Genomic DNA, 26,721 nt, shown 5'->3' on the forward strand with positions numbered 1-26,721 from the left:
CTGGGTCGGAATCACAGCACCTTCGCCTGGTCCTCATCGGACATGAAAGGAATCGACATTAGCATGACTTCTCACCAGCTCAACGTCGACCCCACCTACAAACCCATAAAACAGAAGCGTCGTAAGGGCGAAAGCAGTGAACGACGAGGTGGATCGACTATTGAAAATAGGGTCTATCCGCGAGGTCCAGTACGCCGAGTGGCTAGCCAACCCCGTAGTGGTCAAAAAGAAAAACGGGAAATGGCGGATCTGCATTGACTTCAAAGATCTCAACAAAGCCTGTCCGAAGGACAATTATCCGCTTCCTCATATCGATCGACTGGTCGAGGCAACCGCCGCACACGAGACTCTCTCCTTTATGGACGCCTTCTCGGGGTATAATCAAATTTTGATGGACCCCGCCGACCAGGAAAAGACTGCGTTCATCACGGACCGAGGCACCTATTGCTACAAAGTAATGCCTTTCGGACTTAAAAACGCAGGAGCAACCTACCAGAGGTTAGTCAACAAGATGTTCGCCGAGCATCTTGGAAAAACCATGGAAGTTTACATCGACGATATGCTCGTCAAGTCAATGCGCGAGCAGGATCATATTCCTCAGCTCGAAGAATGCTTCAAAATACTAAACCTGTATGGAATGAAGCTCAACCCGACCAAGTGCACGTTCGGTGTCGCGTCGGGAGAATTCCTTGGGTATCTGGTCACAGAACGTGGGATCGAAGCGAATCCAAAACAAATTGCGACCTTCCTCGAAATGCCTTCGCCAAGGACAACTCGGGAGGTCCAGAGGTTAACAGGGCGGATAGCCCTGAACCGATTCATTGCGCGGTCTACAGACCGTTGCCTCCCATTCTACCAGTTGCTTAAGGGCAATCGGAAATTCGAGTGGGACGACAAGTGTGAAGAGGCATTCCAAGAATTAAAAAAGTACCTCACTGAACCCCCTGTCCTGTCGAACCCTGCGGATGGGGAACACCTCTTCCTCTATATCGCCGTATCCGACTCCGCGGTAAGCGGGGTATTTGTACGAGAGCACGAGGGGGAACAGAAACCCGTCTATTACGTCAGCAAGACCCTTGTTGACGCTGAAATGCGATACCCCGCTATGGAAAAGCTGGCACTAGCAGTCGTGATGTCGGCTCGCAAACTGCGCCCTTATTTCCAGTCGCACACGATCGTAGTGATGACGTCCCAACCCATTCGGACCATCCTTCACAGTCCTAGCCAGTCCGGCAGGTTAGCCAAATGGGCCATAGAACTCAGCGAATACGATATCGAATACCGGCCACGCACCTGCGCCAAGGCGCAAGTCCTCGCCGATTTCGTCATCGAACTCGCCACGACCAACGAAAATACCGGGAACGCCTCCGAGAGATGGTCGCTATACGCGGACGGAGCATCGTCCAGACAGGGGTGCGGAATCGGAATCCGACTCATATCCCCGACCAACGAAATAATGGAACAGTCCTTCCGACTTGGGTTCGTAGCCTCGAACAACGAGGCTGAGTACGAGGCCCTAATAGCCGGACTCCGGCTGGCATTAGGTGTGGGTGTCAAAGAGCTCGCTGCATTCAGCGACTCGCAGCTCGTAACCGGTCAGTTCCATGGGAGCTACGACACGAATTGTGAGCGGATGGGCGCTTATCTCCAAGTCGTTCGATCAATGGCCGAGCAGTTCTCAACGTTCGAACTCACCAAAATTTCCCGGGGAGAGAATTCAGCCGCCGACGCCCTCGCCGCGCTGGCTTCCACCTCCGACCCTTCGGTCAAACGAATCATACCCGTCGAGGGAATAGATCAACCAAGTATCTCTATCCCAGTTAAGGCTCAGAGCATTAACCAGGTCCAGGCCGGATCCGGTCCCCACTCGGGAGAACCTGAACAAGTACCTGATCGGGACGACGAGCTCTTGGACGATCTTATCTCCGAAGACGAGCAAGAAGCGGAACCCGAAACGGACTGGCGAGTCCCAATTCGTGATTATATCACAAGTGGGACCGCACCAAAGGATCGATGGCAAGCGCGTAAGCTCAAAGCTCAGAGCGCGCGGTTCTGTATCATCGGCGAGGAGTTATACAAGCGGTGTATATCCGGACCATACCTCAGGTGCGTGCACGGGGACGAAACCCTTAGCATCATGAGGGACGCCCACGAGGGTTCCTGCGGAAACCACTCCGGAGGACGATCACTGGCCCTCAGAATCAAACGGTAAGGACACTTTTGGCCAACCATGCTCGCGGACTGCGACGAGCACGCTAGAAAGTGTGATCCTTGCCAACGACACGCACCTCTGATCAATCAGCCCGCTGAGCTAATGAGCTCGGTCTCCGCTCCTTACCCCTTCATGCGGTGGTCAATGGATGCCATCGGACCCCTCGAACAGTCGGGAAAACGACGCGTTACTAACCTACTGGTTGTGACCGATTACTTTACTAAATGGATCGAGGCCGAATCCTACCAGTCCATCACGGGTGAACACGTAAAGGATTTTCTCTGGAAAAACGTGGTGTGTCGACACGGAATCCCCTACGAGATCGTAACTGATAACGGGACGAACTTGGTGTCCGCTGTGGTTCAAAAGTTTTGCGACACATGGGGTATACGACTAACCCCGTCTACCCCCCGGTACCCCCAAGGAAACGGGCAGGCCGAAGCAGCCAACAAATTGATCCTGCACAGCCTCAAGCACCGTCTGAGCGCCGCGAAGTCAGGCTGGGACGCTCAGCTCCCCGGAGTATTGTGGGCCACCCGAACTACGCCGCGTGGCAGCACGGGCGAGACCGCGTTCTCCTTAGCCTATGGAATTGAGGCCGTAATACCGGCAGAAGTTACCATAGGCAGTATTCGCCGAGCTGTTTCCCCCGAGAATGAGGAGGAAAATAGCGAAGCGCTGCGCGATCACCTCGACGTCGTCGACGAGAAGAGAGAACAAGCCTACGTGCGAGTTCAAAATTACCAGAATGCCATCGCTCGCTTCTATAACTCGAAGATCCGACCTCGGCGTTTCGCCGTCGGGGACCGAATACTCCGTCGAATGTTCGATCACAGAAAAGAAAAGAACGCCGGCAAAATGGGAACCAAATGGGAAGGACCTTTCCGTATCACCGAGGTCGTTCGCAATGGCGTATATCGCCTCGTAGACGAGAGCAACGGTAAAGCCGAGCTCCGGCCTTGGAACGTCATGAACCTCAAAAAATACTTCTAAGAGGTATCCATAATAATCGAACTACGACCTGGCTTGATCCCCTTACGGGGTACGTAGGCAGCTCAATATCCTGAGCGCAGCCACCTTCCCAACTCGATCCGCTCCGCAAAATCTTTCCAAATAAAACGCGAATTTTACCATGACCTGGTGCACCGTTACCAAATATACCAAATCAACAAACAATAACTCTTTTTAACGGCGCGACGAAATTGCCTACAAATAAACGTACCTACGACACGAAACAGCACATGCGAATTTCGCACTGTCTTGCAACCGTTTCAAGCTTTTTCGAACACTTCATCAAAAACAAAAAAAAAACAACAAGGTCAACACAGCTCTAGCTAACAGTCCGCACCCCACGACCTCACGTGAAAGCAAATAAGATTTCACTACCCAATTTGGAAAACCTCAAAGGACTTCATCCCCAAATAGCAAATTTTTAGTGAATTCTACGGAGTTCACAAATTAATTGCCCGGGGAACATTTCCCGCTGTCCGTAAGCCGGCCTAGGAGAGTTCCGTATACCCCGAGTACATATTAGAACTCACGCGTTTCGACCCGAAACAGTTAACAAAGACAATATGAAAAGAACAAGGGTTTAAATGCCTCCCCAGGCAGTTGATTCCAAAAAACGAAAAGAAATAAAGTCTTGGGTTAAAACCCCCCCCCGGGCAAGTCATAACAAAAGATTTAAAAGCCCTTTCGGGCAAATAACGCAAGTTCAAAACGATAAATAAAATAAAGACGCCATAACTCAAACGTCTTCTTCCCCGGTCCCAGCCTCCGGATCCTTCGCGGCACTCGCGTTGCTCCCATGCTCGTCCAGACCGCGCGGGACCCCGGTTCCGGCGTCAACCTCCATGGGCGCGACCGAGTCTTCTGAGATCTGAGGAAGGTCCAATTTGCTCACCGAAAAGTCCGAAACCGCCAAGGAGTTGGACCTAACCGCAAGGACCGCCCGCTGCGTCTCAAGAACTTGCACCTCCTCCGCAATTGATGTCCTCCCCTCGTCGATCTGCTTGATCAAAAGAAGGTTGGACTCGATCTCTGCGAGATCGCTCTCGACCGCGGTCTGCTCTTTCTTCCTCTCCCACTTGCTCTTCACTGAATCCAGCACCGCCCGGTAGTCTTGGGACATCCGCTCCTTGGCCTCACGAACAGCTCGACGAGTCGCCTCCGCATGTTTCTGGTCGATACCCTCGGCTTTCTCCTTTAGCCATCGGTTCTCCGTTTTCAAGAAATCCCGGTCCCTTGCCGCCATCGCATGAGCATCCTGGGCGGAAGCGAGGTCAGCTTCAACGGAAAGGAGCTTATCCTGAATACTCCTCAAGGACGTTAGCTCGTCCTCTAGGCTAGCAAACCTAGAAATCAAAACTTAGAAATAACTGAGCAGAGGAGAGAAGGTTAAGAAAATTACCTTGAAGTAGTGGATGAGTGCGCGGTTATGACGAGACGTGTGATTTATGACTTATAGGTCATAATTGACGTCGTTCTTTGTAATCCCACGAATCTCTCTCTCCTCTAATCTAAACCGTTCAAACCTTTCGGCTCCACCGTTGGATCTTAGGAGAGAGGGGTAATCATCACGAAGATCTCGGAAGCCGAGATTCATTGAGCCTTCCCCGAGGAAGATCGCGAAACCGAAACGACATGAAAGATTCTCTGGATATTCGCCTTTCAACCCTCCAAAAATAGGTTAAAAGGCTGGGGGGCAATTGTTGGTGTTGGGTTTCGACGATCATAAGGCCCACCAAATAAGCCCATTAGGGCGTACGCGCAGGCCAGGAAAAGAGGCCCAGTAAGGGCCCATGGAGGAAAACCCGAGCAGGAGGATGAAGTCAACCTGGAGAAGAAATCGGGATTGGGGAGCCGAGATCGCAGCGAGACGTTCAGGAAGGGTTTCGAGGAATTTTAGTTTAAATAGCAGATGAATGTGAAGGACACAACACATGTAATCAAGCTCAGAGCGAATCAATAGAAAAAGTGAATACAAAAGTCCAGTTCGTTGTTTTTCATAGTTCTAAATCGATTTGTACCGAAAGTCTGCCCAGATCTCATTTTACAAACTTATTCTTCTAATTGTTGTTTCTAGCCCCAACAGCAACTAAGGCATTTCAACAGTTTCAGTCTCTCAGACACGAATTGGATGGATATACACAACATCAATAGACCAAAACAAAGGGATCTTTTGCGGTTTGCACGATGCAAAAAACTCACTTGTCATAAATCTTGCGAGAGCAAAGTCAAAACTATGCAATATATTAATTGCTCTTTTTTCTATAATAGCATTATGTTGGTTTGATTTCTAAGCAAAAAGAGAGATGTCATTAGGATTTCACTTTTCCAGAAGGTTTGTTACTTACTGGTTAAGATCATAAACACACAAAAAGATACTTAGAAACCTCAAAAGATTTACTGCAGATAATCGAATTAACTAATTAACAAAACTTTCTTCTTGGTTTAAAAAGAGATATCCCTCCAAATTTAAGCTTTCCCTAGTTTCAGAAACAAAACTGCATCTCTGCGTAATACTAAAACTTAAAAAGCAAGCCTAACTAACTAAGAAAACACTCCTAGTATTATTAACAATGAGTTTTTAACTAAATTAGAAACCTAACACTAATAATTCAAAATGCATGACTAAGTTTCCAAATCTTAACCGTATTATCGTCGCTCTCGCTCGCCGAGGCAAGTAACCGGCTTTCCTTCTGCATTGTTTTTCAATAAAACAGTCTCAAGTCAGTACAAGTGCAAATATAAAAATCAGAGTCTATAGAAAGAGATGAATCAGGTATATGCTAAAAGCCTAAAACCATATAAATAAGAAAATTAATCTTTCAAATTATTTTCAAGAATCAAACTCAGAACCAAAAAAATACTAATAAGTTTTAAGTATTATGTATCGGAACGCTATCAAGGAAATGAACTTACATCAGGTGACTATTGGACTGAGTTTACATCCATTTCATGTGCTTTCTCCTTCTTAAGCAAAAGTTTGTATGCAGGCAGTTTCAACAACCTGGCACAATGATGATCAGCATTTCAATTTGGCTGTAGCACAAGGTATGTCGTGAAAATTCGCTGGCCAGAGTTTAAATGCCAAGAAGATAAACCAAACAAGATATCTGGTTGAAGATATGTCAACATGATCAGAAAAAGAGGGCTTTGTGATTACAGAGTAAAAGGTAAAAGGGAGAAGTGCATACAGAGTCACTGCAGTCGCTGTCCACAAATAACTGTATAGTATCATCCCCTGCTCCACTAGCAATAATACCGTCCCTGTTATCATCAGATCTCATTAAAAACTAAACTTACATCTATTTATCCACAAGTGTCTCTGGATATAAGCATACGCACAATCATATGGAGGCAAAATAATTTAGTTGAACAATGGTGTCAATACAACTCCAGTCTCCAATCCACAATCATAAGCCCCAATACATCTCATCAAAGAACTTTTATATCTATTTATCCACAAGTGTCATATGGAGGCAATAGAATTTAGTTGGAATGGTTTTGCCCAAGGGATTTAGTAAGGACTTTTAAACTGTTTCTTTCAAATGCCTCAAAAGAAACCAAAGTGAGACGATCTATACCTTGTCCAATGAACTGAGTATATGGCACGATTGTGAAAACCAGAGAGTGTACAAAGATGGGTCCTGCAAAAAAATCCAAACAGGGTAGTAGATATTCAATTAGCTACAAGTTGGAACATGAGTTCTCTTGCATATTCAACTGCATCTTATCTCAAACTTATATCCTCACCAGGGTACATATCCTTCACCAGATTGCATCCTTTGAATATCTGTCCACCATATTTTTACTGTTCGATCATCACTGCAAAAGTTCACACAATCCTAATGTTGTCAGAACAGGTAACAGAGATGAAATATATCCTATGAGAAACTATGATGAGAAGATTCGCCAAACCTACAAGTGACCATCCTGTCCCCAGCAGCATTGAAGGATATGCCTTGAACTACTCGAGCTTCATCATGACTCTTCAGTGTAAAAGACTGAGCTGATTTAACGACTGAAGAAACATTTGAAAAATCTTTAATCATGTATTGGCGATGAACTCATAAACCTATGACAGTACCACTCTTCCGGGAACTAAGTCTGGAGACTGGAGTTGGCATAACCATCAGAGCCTTGAAAGAAGGCAAAAGTAAGAATGTACAAGTACTAAAACAGATTGAGGAATAGTAAAGTGGATATCCTTAGAGAGTATAAAACCATAATCTTTATATGCAAATTTCAATATATACAAGAATCTCTATTTGTCAAATACAGTTCACGAAGAATGAATCCTTTAGTAATCAATGGGTTTCTATTGGTAACAATCAATGGGTTTTTCCTTGTTGTTTAGTCACAGCTTCAATGGGTTTTTCTATTTGTAACAATCAATGGGCTTCCTTGTTGTTTAGTCACAGCTTCAACGAATACGATTCACGTGAGAAAACGGCTCAGAAACTGCTTTTGGGGCAGCTTTTTTGACGGTCTCTGGTACTCCAAAAACATTCCAGAATCTCAGAGTCTCGTCTCCTGCTGCTGAAGCTACGGTACAACCATCTGGACTCTGTAGAAAACATAACAAACAACACAAGCGTTAGGACTAGTGACTTCTAAGAGTACTTTCACCACCTAAAGAGATTGATCAAGTTACCTGGGCCATATATAGAACTCTTGATGTATGACCGGTGAGCTCAGCCATTTTCACCATGGATGGGTACTTCCAAAGTGTAAGCTGATTCTGTGTAAACCCATGTGAACTAAGCAACTCTCTTTCATTCTTGCTCCACAACAACGAACAAACTTGGGAACCAGTGTCTACTGAATTCAGGCAAGCCCCGGTGTGAGTATTCCAGAACTTGATGGTCCTGTCTCCTCCACCACCACCAGTTGCAAGCAAATTCGCTTGGAAAGGGCACCACGCAAGAGCTTTCACTGCAGATGTATGTTCCTCAAGCCTGTGCAGCCATTGCGTGGTTGAGTTTGAGGAGGCGACAGAACGATCCCATATGTGTACCACATTGTCGTTGCCACCACTCGCTAGTTGTTGTCCAGATCCTGACCACTTCAGACCACAAACCTCTTGAGTGTGACCTCGGTAAGTTTCCACAATGGGTGATCTGATCCTCACATCATTGTTGATGATCAGTCCATCCATTCCTCCGGTAGTCAGGATGTGATTGTTCCATGCCAATGATCCTACTCTTGACTGGTGACCACCCTTCAATGTCCTTAGCTGCAAAATTATGATAAACACACATCAGACTAAGACCCTTCAATGTTTGATATCATATCTCAACATAAAAAGAGAGGAATAGTAAATTACTTGACGGTTGGAAGCAGAATCCCAGAGCTGGACTTCAGAGTTGTTGAGTCCAACTGCAACATGACGACCATCAGGCGCCCAGTTGATGCTTGTGACAGGTCCTTTCTCTTCATCAACGGTGACAAGCTCAGATGTAGAACCGGTGGAAGCATCCCACAAGTAAACAGTGTGGCCCAAGGCTATGGCTAGGACATTAGCACTGCCCCAGTCAAGCAAGTTGAGGTAGAAGTCGTCCACAATGTCAGGTGCATCCAAGGTCCTCTCAGAAGTCTATTATTACAACAGAAACGTTAAAACAACTCTAAAAGCAGCAACAAGTAGGTTGGGTAATTTAAGGATCAAAACACAATAATAAATACAGTTACACATACCTGAGGAATGTATCTACGAGGCTTCACGGATTTAGGTTGCTGGTGAAGAGAAGCAGAGTGATGGGTGGGAAGAAGATCTACAGGAGCCTGAGGTTTGTTTCTGAAGGCGAGGATCCTGGTGTGGTTGAGGTTCATGGTCTCAGCCAACTGCTTCCTGTATGCCTCCTTGGATGGTGAACTTACCGCTGCTGATTGATCCTTACCTTTTTTACCTTCCATAAGGGCGTAGTGTGCATAGTCGAAATCCATAGCTGATCTGTTGGGTATGAACCTGTCCAGCTGGTGGATGATAACACATAAATCAAATCAGTACAATTCAATCAATATCACAAATCGAAGGCCTAATTAGTAAAACCAAACCCCCAAATCGAACCCTAATTCGTAACAACAGAACGGAATCAATGTAAAATTGCATCGGTTCTGAAGAATCAAAACCGTAAATTGAAACGACAGAAAGGGAATTTATAATAAAGAATTAAAGAAAGCAATAAACTTACGTTTTCCTTGGAACTTTTCCTGGGAAGAAAGTGTTCTTGAAGAGGGCATCGATTCAAACCTGTATCCATTATTATCAACAAACAAACAAACAAACAAACAAACACAAAAGACAAATAATCCAATAACAAATAGAAAACACACACACAAAAGCGATGGGGATTATACGAAACGAAACGGATTAGAAGATTAAACAACGAGAGATTAGATATAAAGAGGAATCAAATTAAAGCCTGCAGAGATGGGAAGCGTTAGTAAATTCGAGCAGAGAGAGAGAGCAGAGCGAAGAGTTTGTTAGTTCTTCGCAGATGATGAGAGAGAGAGAGAGAGAGAGGGATTATTTATATAAGAAAAGCAGATCGAAGTGATTGAGAAAGTTAGAAATTTGGGGTTATTTATATAAGAAAAGGCAGTGGAGGAACGAATCTCTCAATTTAGGGTTTTTTTGACGGACTCCGATTTCTATAATCGGTAAGTTGGCAACGGCTATATTTCTCAGAAAGAGAGAGAGAGCCGTTGAGAGAATTATTATGTTGACGGAGAGACAGCTATTTTTAAGTAATAAATCATATTTTTTTCTGGTCAAACCCATTTTTAAAAAATATTTTCATTAGGAAAAAATCAAAAAAAAAAAAAAAAAAAAAACGTCACCAAATTAGCAAAAGTAGTGAAAAAAATTATGAAATTTACGTAATATCTCATTTTTATTGATTTTCCAAACAAATCATAAATTTTTGTTGACTTTTCTAGTTCTAATTATAAACAACAAATCATAAGGTTTGCTTTAAGCTTTTTAATGCAAATAAATAATCAAAAGATCAACAAAACTTAAAGCTTTCTTCTTGGTTTAAAAGAGATATATCCCTTCAATGCTTTCTATTAGTTTTTACAAACAAACAACTGCATCTCTGTGTATACTAAAACCTAAAGCAAAGCCTAACACTAACAAAACAACTGCATAACCTTGCCTACTAGTCATGGCTCCGATACAAGCTTCCAAATCTTAACCGTTTGATCGTCGCTGGCCGAGGCAAGCAACCGGCTTTCCTTCTGCATTGGTTTTCAATAAACAGTCTCGAGTCAGTACAATGCAAATATCGAAATCAGAGTCTATAGCAAGCAAAGACATGGTTCAGGTACATGCGCATTAACAAGGAAAGCAACTTACATCAGGTGCCCATTGGACTGAATTTATATCCGTTTTGTATGTGCCTTCTCCTTCTTGAGCAAAAGTTTGTATGCAGGTTCAACAATCTGGCACATTAATGATGATCACCATTTCAATTTGGCTGTAGCACAAGGTATGTAAAAATTCATAGAGAAAACACACGTGCTTTGGTTTCTAGTGTTATGATACAACGGTGACAGAAACGAATGCCAAGAAGACAAGATATGGTTGAAGACTTTTAAACTGTTTCTTTCAAATGCCTCAAACGAAACCAAAGTGAGAAGAATGAAGATCTATACCTTGACCAATGAACTGAGTATATGGCACGATCGTGAAAACCAGAGAGTGTACAAAGATGGGTCCTGCAAAAAAAATCCAAACAGGGTAGATATTCAATTAGCTACAAGTTCGAACATGAGTTTTCTTGCATATTTAACTGCATCTGCATGCATCTTATGTCAAACTTATATCCTCAGTCACCAGGGTACATATCCTTCACCCGATTCCATCCGTTTAATATCTGTCCACCATATTTTTACTGTTCGATCATCACTGCAAAAGTTCACACAATCCTAATGTTGTCAGGACAGGTAACAGAGATGAAAATATATCCTATGAGAAACTATATATGAGGAGAAGATTCACCAACCTACAAGTGACCATCCTGTCCCCAGCAGCGTTAAAGGAAATAACCCATACGGTAGAAGAATGACCACTGAGTGAAGATTAAAAGCAACATGTTAGAAATAGGAATTTTTTTGAACATGCATGTGAGAAAGACGAAGAGGCATATAGAGAGGATTTACTTGTTAGATTCACTTAAGGTTTGGACACAATTATAATCACCATACTCATCCTTACACCACCAAACCTGTTCAATCAAAGCACAAGCATTGCCGTTAAATGCTTATCAGTGGATATGACGACAGAACGTTTTAAAAGCTCCAATGTTCTGTATACCTTGATAGTGTTATCATAACTGCAAGAGAACAAAAGATCCATAGTGGGATGCCACTGGACCATCTTAACATCGTCTGAATGACCTAATAAGAAATTGCGACACAATAACATTTATCCTCCGGTTGTATCTCCCAAATCGAGACAGACTTGTCTCTACCACATGTTGCAAGCAACGAACCAGATGCATTCCATGATACACTTTTGACTTCACTTTCATGTCCCTGCATTCCGCAAGCTCAAGAAATCAAGATCAAGGAATGAAATCCCCTTAAGGCAACAATATACTATATGTCAAAAGCTAATTGATCTCATAACTTGTCATGCAAGCATCTACTCTTCTCCATGCCCTAGTTAATTATAAGTCAACAAGGAGGTACCTGTAAAACGGATACACACTCGGAGTCAGTAGCATAGTTTTCCCAAACGCAAGTTTTGCCATCGAAACTTGCAGTGGCCAATAACTTCCCAGACGGTGACCAAGCGCACGATTTCACAGTTCTTGTGTTCGTGCCTTCCAAAACTGCCTGGACCAATCACCAAGCTTCATTATCATTAGTGACCTTTTTTTATCTAACTTGCAAACAAATACACATCAAAATCGAAAGAAAGAAAGAAGAACCTTGCAGGACCAGGAACGAGAGAGAGAGCTCTGTTCCCAGATTCGTACGGTCTTATCGGCGCTGCAGGAGGCAAAAAACACCGGCGGCGGCTGGATTCCAGGCGACGTTCCAAACACGATCAGTGTGACCTTCGAGTTTCTGAACCTCCACTAACTCCAATGTCATCTCTGAACTCGATAGCTTGATCAAGGAAGCCTAATCAGTTTCGTCAAAAATCTAATTATATATCAATTTCGTCAAAAATCTAGTTAATATAGCATATGGTTAAAGTCTAATTTCAAGTTAACTTTTACTATACACACCCTCTTAAAGTGTTTTATTAAGATATTTCCAAAAAAAAAGTGTATGATCTCTAAAATATTTGGAAGATGTGAAAAATATGGAATATTGAGTTGGTTTCGGAAAAAATATTCTCATTTTTTAAAACCTAATTTGTAAATTACCTTTTAATTTTTTTTTTTTGTTAAATTTATCAAACCAAAAACCTTTTTACAACGTATGTAACCTGAAGTTGTTACGTTTCTTTCGGTCATGCTATTTCGAGTTTTACCCGATGAAAACGAATCCATGTGTTGAACATATGTGATTTTTAGATTTTGTTGATAGATTGATCCCGGCCCATAACCAAATTCAAAGAAAAAAAAAACATATTTTGATGGTTTTTGATCTACTTCAGATTTCTGAGTGAGAGAGCTAGGTCATGTGTATCCCGTCGTCGTGAGTGCTTAAGATTGGTTAGTGTCGAAATAAGGTGTCTCTTAGTGTCGAATCACTCTAATTAGTAATTATACACACTTTTTGTCGTAAGATTTGATTTATAGACTTATAGTAGTAAAAGTTTTGAAGATTTAACGTAAGTTGATAAACGCCCTCGTGTTCTATATTAATTTTTCAAGTTCGAAAACATAATCATTATTCTTTTTTTGTCGGTACATAATCATTATTCTTAAGTCGATGAACTTGTATTATTATAAGCAAAGCATATAAAGTTTAACAAGAATATAGGATAATATGAAACATACAAATAGTTAAGCTAGATGACTTCGAAAAGTATACGACTTCAGATTAAAACTGTTTTAAGTCTATATATGGTACGTAGATTAGTCATCTGCTGGTGCTTTAGTCGATAAGCTCCATGTACAAAGCCTTACAAGTTCTTGTTTGGACTATTAGACAAAAAAAAAAAAAGTACTAACTTTTTATTTCGCCTAGGACCCAAAAGTTACGAGCACGGGTCTAATAGTCTAACATTAGTATGTGTTATTGATTATGATCGTAGGCATCATACAAAGCATTCCAGCATCAGTAGTCGGTAGGACAGTTCCTAGTGTTGTTAATATTATTCTGCTATTAAATTTTAAACTCTTGACTATTATAGAATTTTAAACAACCAATAATATATAATTATATAAATATACTAATATCAGTTCCTAGTGCTGTTAATATTATTCTGCTATTAAATTTTAAACTCTTGACTATTATAGAATTTTAAACAACCAATAATAATTATATAAATATACTAATATCAGATAAATAATTATCGATTATAGTTTTTAAAATGGTAACGAACAACGGAACAAGTATATAATAATTTGTCCTTAACGAACCACAATAACTGTGTCTCCAAATCAATATCTCATTTTGGTTGGAGTGGGCATACAAGATACTTGTCCTTTACCTTGTTTTGTCTCATTGTTAAAGGCAAGTACCATTAACAAAATAACTGTTTTTAACTCTAATACTTAAATTTCTTTGTTATTACCATCGCGTCGGGGGACATGCTAGCTGGAACATCTCTGCCAGAGCTTTATCCTCAAGTTAAAACATTAGATTTTGGGCCATCTTTAAAAAAAAAAAAAAGATAAGGAGAGCATAATTTCTCAGATATGCATATCTATTATAGTCTACGAGTAAATAGAGTTCAGTTCATCATCATTAGCCATGATAATAAGACGTAACATATAACGACACATTGAACCAAAAGAGAGAGAAGAAAAAAAAAAAAAAAAGATTTGATAAGAAAGGAACAATCAAAGAAAAGGCCAAACAAATTGATTGATATTTTTTTTTTGTAAAGCTAACGTAAAACTTTATATAAAAAAAAAAAAAAAAACGTAAATGGATATAAGATTTGATGGCACAACACAACACAAAAGACACGAGTGGTGAGAAAAGAAAGAAGAAAAAGAAAGAACCCAAATGGATCACACATCTCATCAATTCTCCTTAAATGGCTAAAAAAGATCTCACCCCTTCTTTACTTTTTTCCCTCTTTCTGATTTGTGATAATTGAAACCAGCACATGAAGACAACCCTATTTTCTTATCATAGTTTTTTTTTTTATTAAAATCAAATATAAATGATGTACTTTTTATTATTATTTTTTTATTTTTGTCTATGCACACATACATGCATATATATAGAGACATGTAAATAGTAAAATGTAGGGTCTCTTCCCAAATTTAAAGCCTGCAACAGAAATGAGTGCACTTCTCTGTAGTAAACAGTAACACATCGGTCTTCTTCATGTCTTTGGATTTCTTTTTTGGATTTGGATTCGGTTTCAGCCATATATTTTTTCTTTTTATTTCTTGAAAATAAAAATACATGAGCTTCATCTCTTTCTTTATGAACAACATTTTAAATAAATGTAATTCTACGAAGACAAGTTATAGTATAAGATTTGTTTCTATTTTTTTTTAGGTCGGAAGATCTAAAAGATATGAAAATTGATTCGTGTCATAAACAGAGGGAGCTCCGTACGTGATTTGGCCCTCTTTCTTTTCAACTTCTTTCTTGAATTTTTAAAATTATTTAATATTTTTTTTATTTTTCTTGGTTTTGTTTGTTTAGTAATAAAATGTTGCCTATATGTTTGGTCTAGTGCTCTGAGTCTTTTAGTGAGGTAGATGATGATGAAGATTCTGGGGTTCTTCCTCTTCTTCTTCATGAAACTGTAATAAAAGTAAGTAAAGATGTAAATCAAAAGTTTTTTTTGTATTATTTGCGTTCTCATGCAAAAGAGATTAATCAGAGACCCACTTTTCTCTTTTTCAGTTTTGGTTGCATCATTTGTTTTTTTTTTGTACCCTTTAACTTATATATATTATTGTTGATTTTTTCTCCTTTTTGGTTCTCTTAGGAACATATAGAGAAGCTGCGGAATGAAAGAAAGTACACTGTTCTTTCACTGAGAAAGAAGAGAAATAAAAACACTTTCTTCTTCCTCAGTTTTTAACACACATTTTGGAAATTTTGATGTAATAACAATTCTGTTTGGAACGTTTTGTTGTCTGAGATCTTCCCAAAGGTTCTATCAGAAGAAGAAGGATAAAAGGCAAGTTCAACACTTTTATGTTCTTTGGACATTTGTAGTAATCTAAAGCTTTCTTTTTTACCTTATTACTACTACTACTAGTTCACTGTTTTCACAGGTATTCTATTATTATTGGTCTGTGTATCATTAAGCCTATGTTTACTGCTTTCATTAACTCATGCTTCCGTTTCACATTATTAACCTATTAGATATTTTTTTAATGAATTATTTAATGACATAGTAATGTTCTCTGTCTCTTGCAGCGATTTTTACATTTAGTACTATTTCTCTCCAAAGATTTGGTTTCTCAGATCTTCTGTAAACAGTTTTGTCTGAGTATTTATTAAATATACTTGTCTTCTTGTTAATGCAGTTTCATTGAAACCCCAAATGGACAACGACAACGCTTTTAGTTCTCTGAATAATGTCATGGCCAACCAAAACCCTCTTCTCATGGATTTTATACCTTCAAGAGAAGATTCAACTTCATTTTCATCAATGCTTCCTTGGAGCTCCATCAGATCAGATCCTCTACAATTGGGTGGCTTTGATATTTTCAATTCTATGCTGACTAACAAATACTTATCATCTTCTTCTTCACGATCTTTTGATGTTCAAGAAACCCGCAATGTCGAAAGCTTTGAGGTCATGGCACCTCCTCCTCCTCCTCCTCCTCCTCATCCTCAACTTCATCATTTGGATCATTTAAGACCTTATGATGCTGATGCCTCAAACAACATGTGGGGTTTTGAAGGAAATAGTGAGTTTCAGACATACTCAAATGGTGTTGGTCCAAGTGAACCAATGATGTCTACATTTGGTGAAGAAGATTTCCCGTTTCTGATTTCTAATAAAAGAAACAGTGAGCTTTCGTTGAGTCTTGCCACTGATGTTTCTGATGAATGCTCGGAGATAAGTCTTTGTGCTGCTACTAGATTAGCCTCAGAGCAAGCTTCTTGCAGCAGCAAAGACATCTCTAGTAACGTTGTCACTCAAAGTTTCTCTCAACTTATATTTGGCTCAAAGTACCTTCACTCTGTTCAAGAAATACTATCTCACTTCGCTACATACTCACTCGATTATTCATCTCGAGGAACCGAGTCAGGAGCTGCTCATTCAGCCTTTACTTCACGTTTTGAGAATCTAACTGAGTTTCTTGATGATGATTCTAATAACTCGGAGGCAGGTTTGGGATCTACATTGCAAAGAAGAGCATTAGAAGCACAGAAGACACATCTCCTTGATCTTCTACAAATGGTATGGCATTATATATTCACATTTGTGACATAACTTAAGAAATGGTTTTGAATTGAGTTGATATGTGTTCTTCTTCAGGTGGATGATAGATATAGCCATTGCGTAGACGAGATTCATACGGTTGTATCAGCGTTCCACGCTGCAACTGAGTTAGATCCGCAGTTACACACCCGGTTTGCCCTCCAAACCATCTCTTTCCTATACAAGAACCTGAGAGAGAGAATCTGCAAGAAGATACTCGCCATGGGATCTGTGTTGGAGAGAGGCAAAGACAAGTCTCAAGAAAACTCTATCTTCCACCAGCATTGCCTTCTTCAGCAGCTGAAACGAAAGAACCATCAGATTTGGAGACCGCAGCGAGGTTTGCCTGAGAAATCAGTATCGGTTCTAAGGACTTGGATGTTCCAAAACTTCCTTCACCCGTAACAATCCTTACTCTTCCTAAGTCCTAACCCTACTTTATGTTGTTAACTCGAGTTTATAAGCAAAGTTATGTTTTATTGATTGCAGTTACCCAAAAGATTCGGAGAAACATCTTCTTGCTATACGAAGTGGCTTGACAAGAAGTCAGGTAACGTCTCATCTTTGTTTCTTATGCAATGGACTCACTGATCACAATGATAGCAACTTTGGTATTCAAATGAGTCATATCTTATACTAGTGTCTAAAAACCCGGTATAGGTTGAGATTAGGGCTAGGGAAATATCAAGCTTGTCTCTTGAACTTCAAATGAGACTAGATGATTTATCCTTAAATTGACAATAATGTTACTTAAGTCATAGGATTGTAGTTGCACATATGTAATGTTTACTCAAGTCAAAGCGGGCAAAGGATAAAAGTCTTTTGTTGTTGTTGTGTGATTAAAGGTATCAAACTGGTTTATAAATGCGCGGGTTAGGCTATGGAAGCCAATGATAGAAGAGATGTATGCTGAAATGAACAAGAGGAAACTCAATAACAGTCACCTTCAACCAAACGGAGCAACTCTTCGAATGCCAAAGTCTGTTATGATGAGCCAAGCAATGCACAAATAAGTCAACAATTGTGTTAGGCAATTTGCTACTACTATATGATTGCCCAAAATATCTAAAGCAGTTACTACTATCATTACTTATGTTATAATTGTATATACAACTTCTTATTATGTTGTGTTTTAAACTTTTAATCAATAACTCATCACCATTTTTCCTTTTTGAATTAATCGTTATCATCCTCTTATAAAGCTCATCACTATTTTTACATAAAAATAAATGAGTTAGTTGAAAAATTATGAAAACTGCAAACACAAATTATGAAAAATTACATATTCACTTTTTTTTTTCTATAAAGTATTCATAAAAACTGCAATCACAAACAAACATTATAAAAAAATTGAAAAAATTTAAGTAAAAAACTTCTTAAGAAAAACTGTAATATCATCATTTGAAAAATAAGCATACACATTTTACATATGGGTAAGTAGGTAACAAACAAATGGACTGAATTTTAGAGACTAATAACAATAGCACGTAGCAAACGGCGTCGTATTATGTTTTGACTGGTGTCGTCCTTAGTCAACTAACAAAAACGCAGCGTTTTCATCTCGTACGGACACACACCTCTCAATTAGAAAGTATAGTAAGAAATTAGAAAAGCAACAAAACACATTTGCCACACTGAAGGAAGAAAGTGTAAAGACGGAACCTTTGACGACGGCGAATGGAGGACGACGGAGTGGCCATGACCGGAGGTATAGCGTCTCGAGACACAGCGAAACCTAGCGAGGACATACTCATCTGCGTCGATGTCGATGTGGAATCGACGGTGGAGATGAAGACCACATATGCTAACGGTAAGCCTATGAACAGGCTAGAGTGCGTCAAGCTAGCCATTACTCGCTTCATTCACGACAAGCTCGCCACAAACCCTAATCATCGTTTCGCTTTCGCTACCCTCTCCAAATCAGCCGCTTGGGTAATAATACTTTCTCCCCTGAGCTCTAGGTTGCTTTTGCTTTTTGAGTATGCATGGTCCTGAGGTGAAAAATTTGATGGAATTCGTGATGTTCATTGGAAAGGTGTTTCTTTTGTGTTGATAGATTCATATAGCTTCACTAGTGACTGCTAAAGTTTAGGTTTTTTTTTAATATGTTTCAGCTTAAAAAGGAATTCACTAGTAATGCTGAATCTGCTGCTGCTTCTTTAAGAGAAATGTCAGCTACTAAAGCCTCTGGTCCAGCGGATCTCACTCTTCTGTTTCAGGAAGCTGCTCAACAAGCCAAAACTTCCAGAGCACAAAACCAAAGTTTGAGAGTGGTAAGTTTTGTTTTATGCAATAACTATCTCCTCTAGCCACAGCTTGGGGGAAAATAAGTTGTTATACTGATTGATTGATTTCGTGTATGTATTGCTCTTCAGATTCTCATATACTGCAGGTCATCTGTGATACCAACATATGATTGGCCCGTTAACCAGAAGCTTTTCACATTGGATATTTTGTACCTACACGACAGGCCGAGTCCTGATAACTCTCCTCACGATGTGTATGACTCTCTTGTTGATGCTATAAAGCGTGTTTCGAAGTGTGAAGGTTACATCTTTGGGAGCGGTCATGGGCTTGCGCAGTCTTTTTTCAAGCGTATGTCAACGCTGTTGTCACATCCTTCTCAAAGATGTGCTCAAGCTGATCTCCTCAAGCCCCCTGCAAAGAAGGTAACTGCGGTTAAGGTGTCAAATTAATGCTTATATGACTTTCTTCTTCCTGTGCTGTTTCAGATATTCTTTAGTTTTGTTTCAGCCAGCTGTTTCCTGTGATAAGTCAGCCTCGGATTCAAAAAAAGCAGCGAAGGAACCGTTAGAAAAGACAAAAACTACTACTACAAACACAAAAAGATGTGCTCAAGCTGATCTCCCCATGCCCCCTGCAAAGAAGGTAACTGCGGTTAAGGTATCAAATGCTTATATGAATTTCCTCTTCTTGTGCTGTTACAGATGTTCTTTAATTTTGTTTCAGCCAGCTGTTTCCTGTGATAAGCCAGCCTCGGATTCAAAAAAAGCAGCGAAGGAACCGTTAAAAAAAACTACTACTACAAACACAAAGAGAATACACAGCCTAGGCAATGAGAAAGTATGTTTTTGTTCTTTTCACGTATTTTAACTGTTGCTCATATAATAGACTAGGAAACACCATGGTTTACCAATTGCGAATTGCAGTAATAAGTATTCATGGTTTTGAGCTTCTCATTCTCTTCATATCGGAGATATAATTTTCTTGAACATCTATTGTTTTATCTTTTATCCATACTAGTTTCATTTGCTCTGGACGAGTTAAACAAAAAAAATTGTAGACTCATGCTTAATCATTTCCTTGACAGGCATGTGATGTCAAAAACTATGGTGAAAATTTAGTTGGGTCGAGGGTCAAAATCTTGTGGCCTTTGGATAACGCGTAAGCACTTTATATTTTCTTCTTTAATATACTGCTTTGATTGATTTATTCTTTTTGTGCTGTGTATGATCCTTTAATAGCTGAAACTGGACAACACCTCGGATGTTTGCATTTCTGTCGACTACGCCTGTAAATGAGTATTGGATGTTTACCACAGGTATTATGAAGCTGTGGTCAGTACATATTATTCTGCTAAAGGGATACATCGGGTAAAGCCTATTATATCTGTCTCCTACGTAACTATGTCGTTGGTTGTTGGTGAATCATTAGCCTACTCTTAAGTGATACACTTTTGTTTAATTTGATCTAGGTCATTAATATTTGTTATAACCTGCTGCTGCTATGTTTGTTTTCAGGTTCGTTATGTTGATGGAGATGAAGAAAGCTTGAATATGAGAACTGAAAAGTGGTATTTTGTGAATAAATCAAAATTGTTAAAGGTGGGGAATTTATATCTCTCATCTCTGGGTTTTCTGTTTTGTTTCATTCTCCAGATTGTTTTAAGCTTCCACATTTTCTGTCAGCAGGATAAAGAAGCGAAGCAAATGGGATGTGATAAAGAAGCCTTCACAATGTAAGCATTACTTCTCCAGTTCCTGTGTTTTTGTGTCGGTGGAATTTAGATATGAACTGTTGTTATGAGATAAACTCGCTGTTCTTGTAATGACGCTGGAATAGCTACTGTTTCTTCATGCAGCCCCCCGAAGAAGAAAGCTAAGACAAGCAAGGAACAGTCAACTAATCAGCAATCGAAGATGCTTTCACCGTTTCCACCTATTGTTAAAAAGGAAGATGAGGTCATACATGGATAGGTTACCATTTTTAATTCAGAAACCAAGCAACCAATCTCTTTTGTTTAAGTCTTTCCACTTATTGTCTTCAGGTTCCCCAAATATCACAGAGGCAGGCAAAACAAGTTCTCAGTAGCTGTGCTGGCCAGCTCAAAAAGTATCCGACAGAAGCGGTGAAATCGTTGAGCGTCTCCTTGGATAAGCACAGTGATATAGTGGATTCAATGTGTGAAGGGGCACTTGATGCTTTGATGCAAAAAGAAATTGTTTCTAATATAAAAGACGTAAGCTCTCTCACCTGTACTGTATCAAACTATCTATTCTTGTTTGTAGAAATGATACTTGCGTCATGTGACTTACACGAGTGAAGGTGATTTTTGAGTACCTATGCTTCCTGAAACCAGCATTATAACACTGAAATTCGTCATGTGTAAAAGAAGATGAATGTCTTCCTCGCTTATGTTGGAAGTAGATTGTTAACTGTAAACTTATTTTCACCTATGAGCAGGAACAACAGAAAGCAGCAGAAGTTTCTACCCACGAGTTAAATTGTGTACCTGAGAGGAACCTGGAGCATTCATTGAGTTTATGTGCTCATGATTCATCTGTCAATGCAGCTATTTCTTCTATGAATGAGGATGGACATAAGGCTGGGTCCCCGCGACGTGAAACAGTGGCTATTGGAGGAGTAAAGACTCAGGAAAGCAAACAGCTTGAGATGGCTCAACAACCAGTGGCCGAAAAAGAGAATCTTGCAGATACTGAGACTCAGAAACACAAGCGAGCTCGAGTTGAAAGCTCCAGCCTTGATAAAGCTGATGGGGAGATGGATAAGAAAGCTGCAGAAGGAGAACCCTCTTGCCGTTCTCACAAATCCAGTGCCGAGCCTGGAGACGCGCATCCCAAGAAAATCACTCAACCTTGCTGCGTCACACAACAGCTGGCTAAGGTGAAACAGAGCATTAAAGACACTATAGCCAGTGTAAGACAGTTTCGCTCGGAGCTGGAGACAAAGGAACAGAGCATTGTAGACACACTAAGCATTGTACGACAGTTCCGTTTTGAGATGGAGAAAAAGGAAGACAATCTTGAAGATTCACTCCTGGAAATTGACGTGTTAGGTATGTGATCTGAACGAACGCTAGTCCTTTTTAGTGTGTATTATTTTGATTCTAGGTCTCTGATAATGTGAGGTTGGTGTATCAAATAGGGGAGAAGATATTGGAAATCAACAAAATCCTCAGCTGAAGATCTATCATCATGAAGTGGACGAGAGAGAAGTCTTTTTTTGTATAGCTTTATCTCATTGTTAAGGCAAAAGAAAGAAAGTAGGGCTAGGCAAAATAACTAATAACCAAAAATAACCGGTCGAACCGAACCGAAGTTTCTCAAATAGCCAAACAGTTATTAAAAAACTATATCCAAACTAACCGAACCAAATTGACAATTAAATGGTTATTATATACTTAATATTATGCAAAACTATAAAATAAACTTATAATATTAATTATTTCTAGATTCAAAACACTTAAATACTTTCAATAATCAATACATTTAAATGTTATTATTTTGAATTTATAAAGTTAAATATTATTTTGAGTTAACAAAGTTCGTAGGGGTCCAATTGCTGATACATGTCAAGGAATACACATCCAATAAAGCAAACAAAAGCGCCAATACCGTGACTACTCTCGGTTAAGTTATTAGTTAAGGATTCTTTTTATCCTAAATGATAAAAAAAAATGGAAAACATTGGATTAGCATTCATAATTAAACTAACAAAATAATAAATTTGGTCACTAACGAAAATATAATGATAATCCATAATCAAACTGTTTGTATTAAATGCAATGCAATATTGTACAGTAGATAAAGCTTGTGTTCATACAAAGGTAAAAACCAATAAATAAATCAATAATAATTTAAGTATAAATTATTATTTATACATTTTAATGATTTTTTAAAACATGTTTGAAATTTAATATATCTATTTTTAATACAATTTAACAATTTGTACCATTATAATAAAACATATTTTAAATTTTTGAATACTTTATCTTAAATGGATTTTAGCTACAAAATTATATCAAACACAATCTATGCATCTTAGTCTATATCATAATAAGAATTAAAATATTTGACAATAAACAAAAAGTAATTGTTAAACAAAAGAAAAACCACTAAATTTTTTAGAAAACCAACATATGCTAAGATATATTTATATATATCGTTATCCTAAGTAATAATTTAGCTCATGTCAAAAAAAAATTAAAAAATAGATATGCATAATACGTTAACATATGCATTGAGTTACATAAACATAAACATACATATATATATATATGGATTAGCTTGGTCTCATAATAAATTTTTGAAAATATATATGAGATCTTTTATATGGATTAGCTTGGAGTACAATTTTTGTGTAATTTCACTTTATAATATGAAATATCATCATAAAAATAATATAACCTCATAAAAAAATTTTCATTCTTAAAAAAACAATAGCTTTACCAATATAAGGAAGTTGAAGAAATTACATTATTAAGTGAGAAAATATTAGTTAGTTTACTTGTTAAATAGAGATGAATTTTTGTAATCTCTTATAATTATATCTTTATACTTTTTAAGAATTGTTAAAACTAAAATTTTTATTTTCTATATAGTAAAATCTCTAATCGTTCAAATTGACACAATGTCACAATCGTACCGGTTACTAACTTTGAAAACCTATATTGGTAGATATTAAAAAACAAAATCCATAATAATTAAGAACCGTAATACGACGCCGGATTTTAGTTTGACTCCTATTGCCCGAAACGCATCGTTTTAACATCTCGGACGAACAAAACAACGACAAAGGAGAGAATTTCAAAGGAGATCGACGACGGCGAAGGGATATGGAGGAAGACACTGTGGCGGTGACCGGAGGTGCATCGAGTCGATACGCGCTGAAACAGGGTCGTATAAAAAACGAAGACATACTCATATGTATAGATGTAGATGCGGAATCGAGGGCGGAGATGAAGACCACTGGAACCAATGGTAAGCCTTTGATTAGGATGGAGTGCGTCAAGCAAGCCATTATCCTCTTCATCCACAATAAGCTCTCCATCAATCCTGATCATCGCTTTGCTTTCGCTACTCTCTCCAAATCAGCCGCTTGGGTATATCTTTCTCTCCCCGATTCTATTTGTATGTGAGATTGATTCTAATGTCGTCGCCTCTTCAATCAATTTTAGGGTTTCTCTTGATTTTTGTGTATTCTCCTCAAAGTTTGATTTTTTAGCTGAGAAATTTGGAATTTATGATGTTAAGATGAATAATAAGGCTATGTTTTGGTCTTTGCTTGTGAGTTTCTCTGTTCTTCTTCTTAGAGGATGTTACTGAAATTGTTTGGTCTGATTGATTTTGCTTTCCCTGTTGTTGCTTTTGTTGATCTTCTCAATTCATTTTGTTGTTTGATGGTTTTTTCACTTGATATTGGTGTTCATTGTACTGTTTGTAGCCTCTACATGTGTTGAAAGAATCACATTTGATGCTTAACGTAAGCTACACTAGTGAATGTTATGTGGGAAAACAAGTCAATGTGGTTCATCAAACTTCTGCTGGCCGTTTTCATTTGATTTGAACGTTTGAGGTCTTTTATGTTTCAGCTGAAAAAGGATTTCACCAGCAATGTTGAATCTGCTGTTGCTTCCTTAAGAGGATTGTCAGCTAATAAAACCTCTAGTCGAGCGGATCTCACACTTCTCTTCCGGGCTGCGGCTCAGGAAGCCAAAATTTCCAGATCACAAAACCGAATTTTCAGGGTGGTAAGTTCTATTTTGTGCAAATACAATCTACTCTTTAGATAGCTGATTTACTGATTTTGTTGATGTCGTCCTGCAGATTCTCATATACTGCAGGTCATCGATGAGACCAACACATGATTGGCCCTTAAACCAGAAGCTCTTCACATTGGACGTTATGTATCTGCATGACAAGCCAAGTCCTGATAATTGTCCTCAAGATGTGTATGACTCTCTCGTCGATGCTGTAGAACATGTTTCAGAGTATGAAGGTTACATATTTGAGAGTGGTCAAGGGCTTGCACGGTCTGTTTTCAAGCCCATGTCGATGTTGTTATCTCATCCTCAACAAAGATGTGCTCAAGATGATCTTGACATCCCCAGGTCTCTTGCTAAGAAGGTGCCTGTGACTGAGGCGACAAATGCTGTAGATCATTACAATGGGAACAATATTCAGATCATAAGCTAATGAAAACACTGTTACTCAAACAACTTGTATCTTGTATCTTTTGGTTATGATATGGTTGTAAGTTTCGCATGTGAGAAATAATTACTCAAAAACTTGTTCTAGATCCATGTCAAGTAAGAAACTCAAATGTCCAGATCAATATAAATGAGTTTCTTATTTTTTACAGAAAATACCTCAAGTCTCAGAGGTGTTGCTACTGTATATTGTTTCAGCTATATTTTTTAGAAAATATAATATACACCAAGGTGATGAATTATATGTCTAATAGCATCCAAATAATTGAACTATGTAACTAACTCTTATCCTTTATCCCGATAAGCATATCAGCAAAACTCTTCATATGAATAAAATACGTAGATGATACACAAATTACACAAAGTACAACACGTCATTTTGTGCCGAATCGGCCGACTAAATAATTATTTTCGTATGATTTATTTTGTCGCAGCTAATTGTTTCATAACTTCACACATGATACATACATAGATATCATAGTTTATGAGAGAATGTGTGGCTGTGAGAACGAGAAGCCAAGAAATATTATGAATGAATATTGCAAAGTCAACATAACATCAATCAAGTTGTTTGAAAACAAATACATTTCACAAAACACGATAGTTATTATTTATTTCTGCCGTCTCATGTCAGTATGACATATGATGACATTTTTAAATTTTGATTTGAGAGAATAACAGCCGTAAATTGATGTGTAATCTAGGTTAGGCCAAGATAAAAACATTTATGTGCAAGTGATATGCAAGTGGCTACCATATATTCAATAGGCTTCTGGTAACACTACAGGTTAATTAACATATATGCAACAATTTTGCGTTCTCTTGATGAGTTTATCCTCAATTATATCTAAAGCAATATAATCATGTTCGTAAATTTTATTCTTTCTGTATTATTTAACGGAACATGTCACCACGACTTTAAAATAATGAATAATCTATATATATACCAAAACATAAAATAAATAAAATGTTGTCATGCATGTGACTTGTGGGACTTAAACAACGATGGCTAGCTCAGACGGGTTGTCCTCTTTGTAGGCCTTTGGGGAGTCAAATTCACTGTTTCATTTTTATGTGATGCATACAATTAAAGAAGACGTCCAAGAAGTCGCTTTGATAGCAAGGCTCGTTCAACTTGAAGATATATAGTCTAACAAGTGCATCTACTGATCGAAGCAAAAGCTGAATGTGATGCAACTTGGCGTAATTGTATAGCTAGCTTTGAGAAGCTACATGCAAAGGTGTACTCACGTAGTCACGTATCAAGTTTAAGTAAGTGGCTGTTGACATATCAATAGTTCAATACGCTATCGGTATGCCACCGAAATTTAATTAAGTGGCTGCTGAAATTAAAATTTCCCATAGGCTTCTTTTGTTAATGATGTAGATTAGAGATTCTAATCAATTATCATTTTTAAAAATATATTTAGATATTATATAATTTGATATTTTTTTGATAAACAGTTTGCAATTCAATTTTTTTTTATATTTAGTATTTTA

General features: G+C 38.8%; 4 protein-coding genes, 1 long non-coding RNA gene and 1 pseudogene across 14 annotated transcripts; 3 read left to right on the forward strand and 3 right to left on the reverse strand.

The window, feature by feature from the left end:
* Positions 1–7,428: 7,428 nt before the first annotated feature.
* Positions 7,429–9,927, reverse strand: LOC104729963 (cell division cycle 20.2, cofactor of APC complex). Its single transcript, XM_010449001.3, has 5 exons — positions 9,412–9,927; positions 8,915–9,193; positions 8,544–8,813; positions 7,872–8,453; positions 7,429–7,784 (listed from the first exon to the last, which is right to left on the reverse strand). The coding sequence occupies exons 1-5, from the start codon at positions 9,478–9,480 to the stop codon at positions 7,641–7,643; spliced, it is 1,344 nt and encodes a 447-aa protein (XP_010447303.2). The 5' UTR covers positions 9,481–9,927; the 3' UTR covers positions 7,429–7,640.
* A 728-nt stretch (positions 9,928–10,655) lies between these two features.
* LOC104733161 (protein CIA1-like) lies at positions 10,656–12,322 on the reverse strand (annotated as a pseudogene).
* A 2,186-nt stretch (positions 12,323–14,508) lies between these two features.
* LOC104729964 (homeobox protein ATH1) lies at positions 14,509–17,927 on the forward strand. 5 transcript variants are annotated; one of them, XM_087479253.1, is made up of 8 exons: positions 14,557–14,674; positions 14,861–14,916; positions 15,042–15,122; positions 15,300–15,494; positions 15,847–16,730; positions 16,809–17,152; positions 17,241–17,301; positions 17,597–17,927. In XM_087479253.1, exons 5-8 carry the CDS (start codon positions 15,864–15,866, stop codon positions 17,762–17,764), a joined length of 1,440 nt encoding a protein of 479 aa, XP_087335379.1. In that variant the 5' UTR covers positions 14,557–14,674; positions 14,861–14,916; positions 15,042–15,122; positions 15,300–15,494; positions 15,847–15,863; the 3' UTR covers positions 17,765–17,927. The 5 variants fall into 5 exon arrangements, with proteins under 5 accessions (XP_010447305.2, XP_087335377.1, XP_087335379.1 ...); XM_087479254.1 differs by having other exon boundaries at positions 14,603–14,674; positions 15,011–15,122; XM_087479252.1 differs by having other exon boundaries at positions 14,603–14,663.
* A 437-nt stretch (positions 17,928–18,364) lies between these two features.
* LOC104729967 (uncharacterized) lies at positions 18,365–22,455 on the forward strand. Of its 5 annotated transcripts, XM_010449009.3 has the most exons (13): positions 18,365–18,683; positions 18,866–19,024; positions 19,127–19,420; positions 19,506–19,640; positions 19,722–19,835; positions 20,083–20,156; positions 20,314–20,365; positions 20,513–20,596; positions 20,684–20,730; positions 20,854–20,953; positions 21,040–21,231; positions 21,456–22,068; positions 22,158–22,455. In XM_010449009.3, exons 1-13 carry the CDS (start codon positions 18,429–18,431, stop codon positions 22,193–22,195), a joined length of 2,157 nt encoding a protein of 718 aa, XP_010447311.1. In that variant the 5' UTR covers positions 18,365–18,428; the 3' UTR covers positions 22,196–22,455. The 5 variants fall into 5 exon arrangements, with proteins under 5 accessions (XP_010447311.1, XP_010447310.1, XP_087335376.1 ...); XM_010449008.3 differs by having other exon boundaries at positions 20,513–20,730; XM_087479250.1 differs by lacking the exons at positions 18,365–18,683; positions 18,866–19,024; positions 19,127–19,420; positions 19,506–19,640; positions 20,314–20,365 and adding an exon at positions 20,237–20,313 and having other exon boundaries at positions 19,772–19,835.
* On the reverse strand, positions 20,548–22,207 carry LOC104729966 (uncharacterized). Of its 2 annotated transcripts, none has more exons than XR_758371.3 (4): positions 21,505–22,207; positions 21,246–21,341; positions 20,974–21,140; positions 20,548–20,870 (listed from the first exon to the last, which is right to left on the reverse strand). It is a non-coding gene; the product is annotated as an uncharacterized LOC104729966 (long non-coding RNA). The 2 variants fall into 2 exon arrangements; XR_015575020.1 differs by having other exon boundaries at positions 20,961–21,140; positions 21,505–21,643.
* A 961-nt stretch (positions 22,456–23,416) lies between the features above and the next one.
* LOC104729968 (uncharacterized) lies at positions 23,417–25,385 on the forward strand. The gene is made up of 3 exons (XM_010449012.3): positions 23,417–24,114; positions 24,604–24,762; positions 24,839–25,385. The coding sequence occupies exons 1-3, from the start codon at positions 23,848–23,850 to the stop codon at positions 25,205–25,207; spliced, it is 795 nt and encodes a 264-aa protein (XP_010447314.1). The 5' UTR covers positions 23,417–23,847; the 3' UTR covers positions 25,208–25,385.
* Positions 25,386–26,721: the final 1,336 nt, after the last annotated feature.

The sequence above is a fragment of the Camelina sativa genome, chromosome 12, assembly GCF_030686135.1.
Source record: "Camelina sativa cultivar CO46 ecotype springtype chromosome 12, ASM3068613v1".
NCBI lineage: Eukaryota > Viridiplantae > Streptophyta > Magnoliopsida > Brassicales > Brassicaceae > Camelina > Camelina sativa.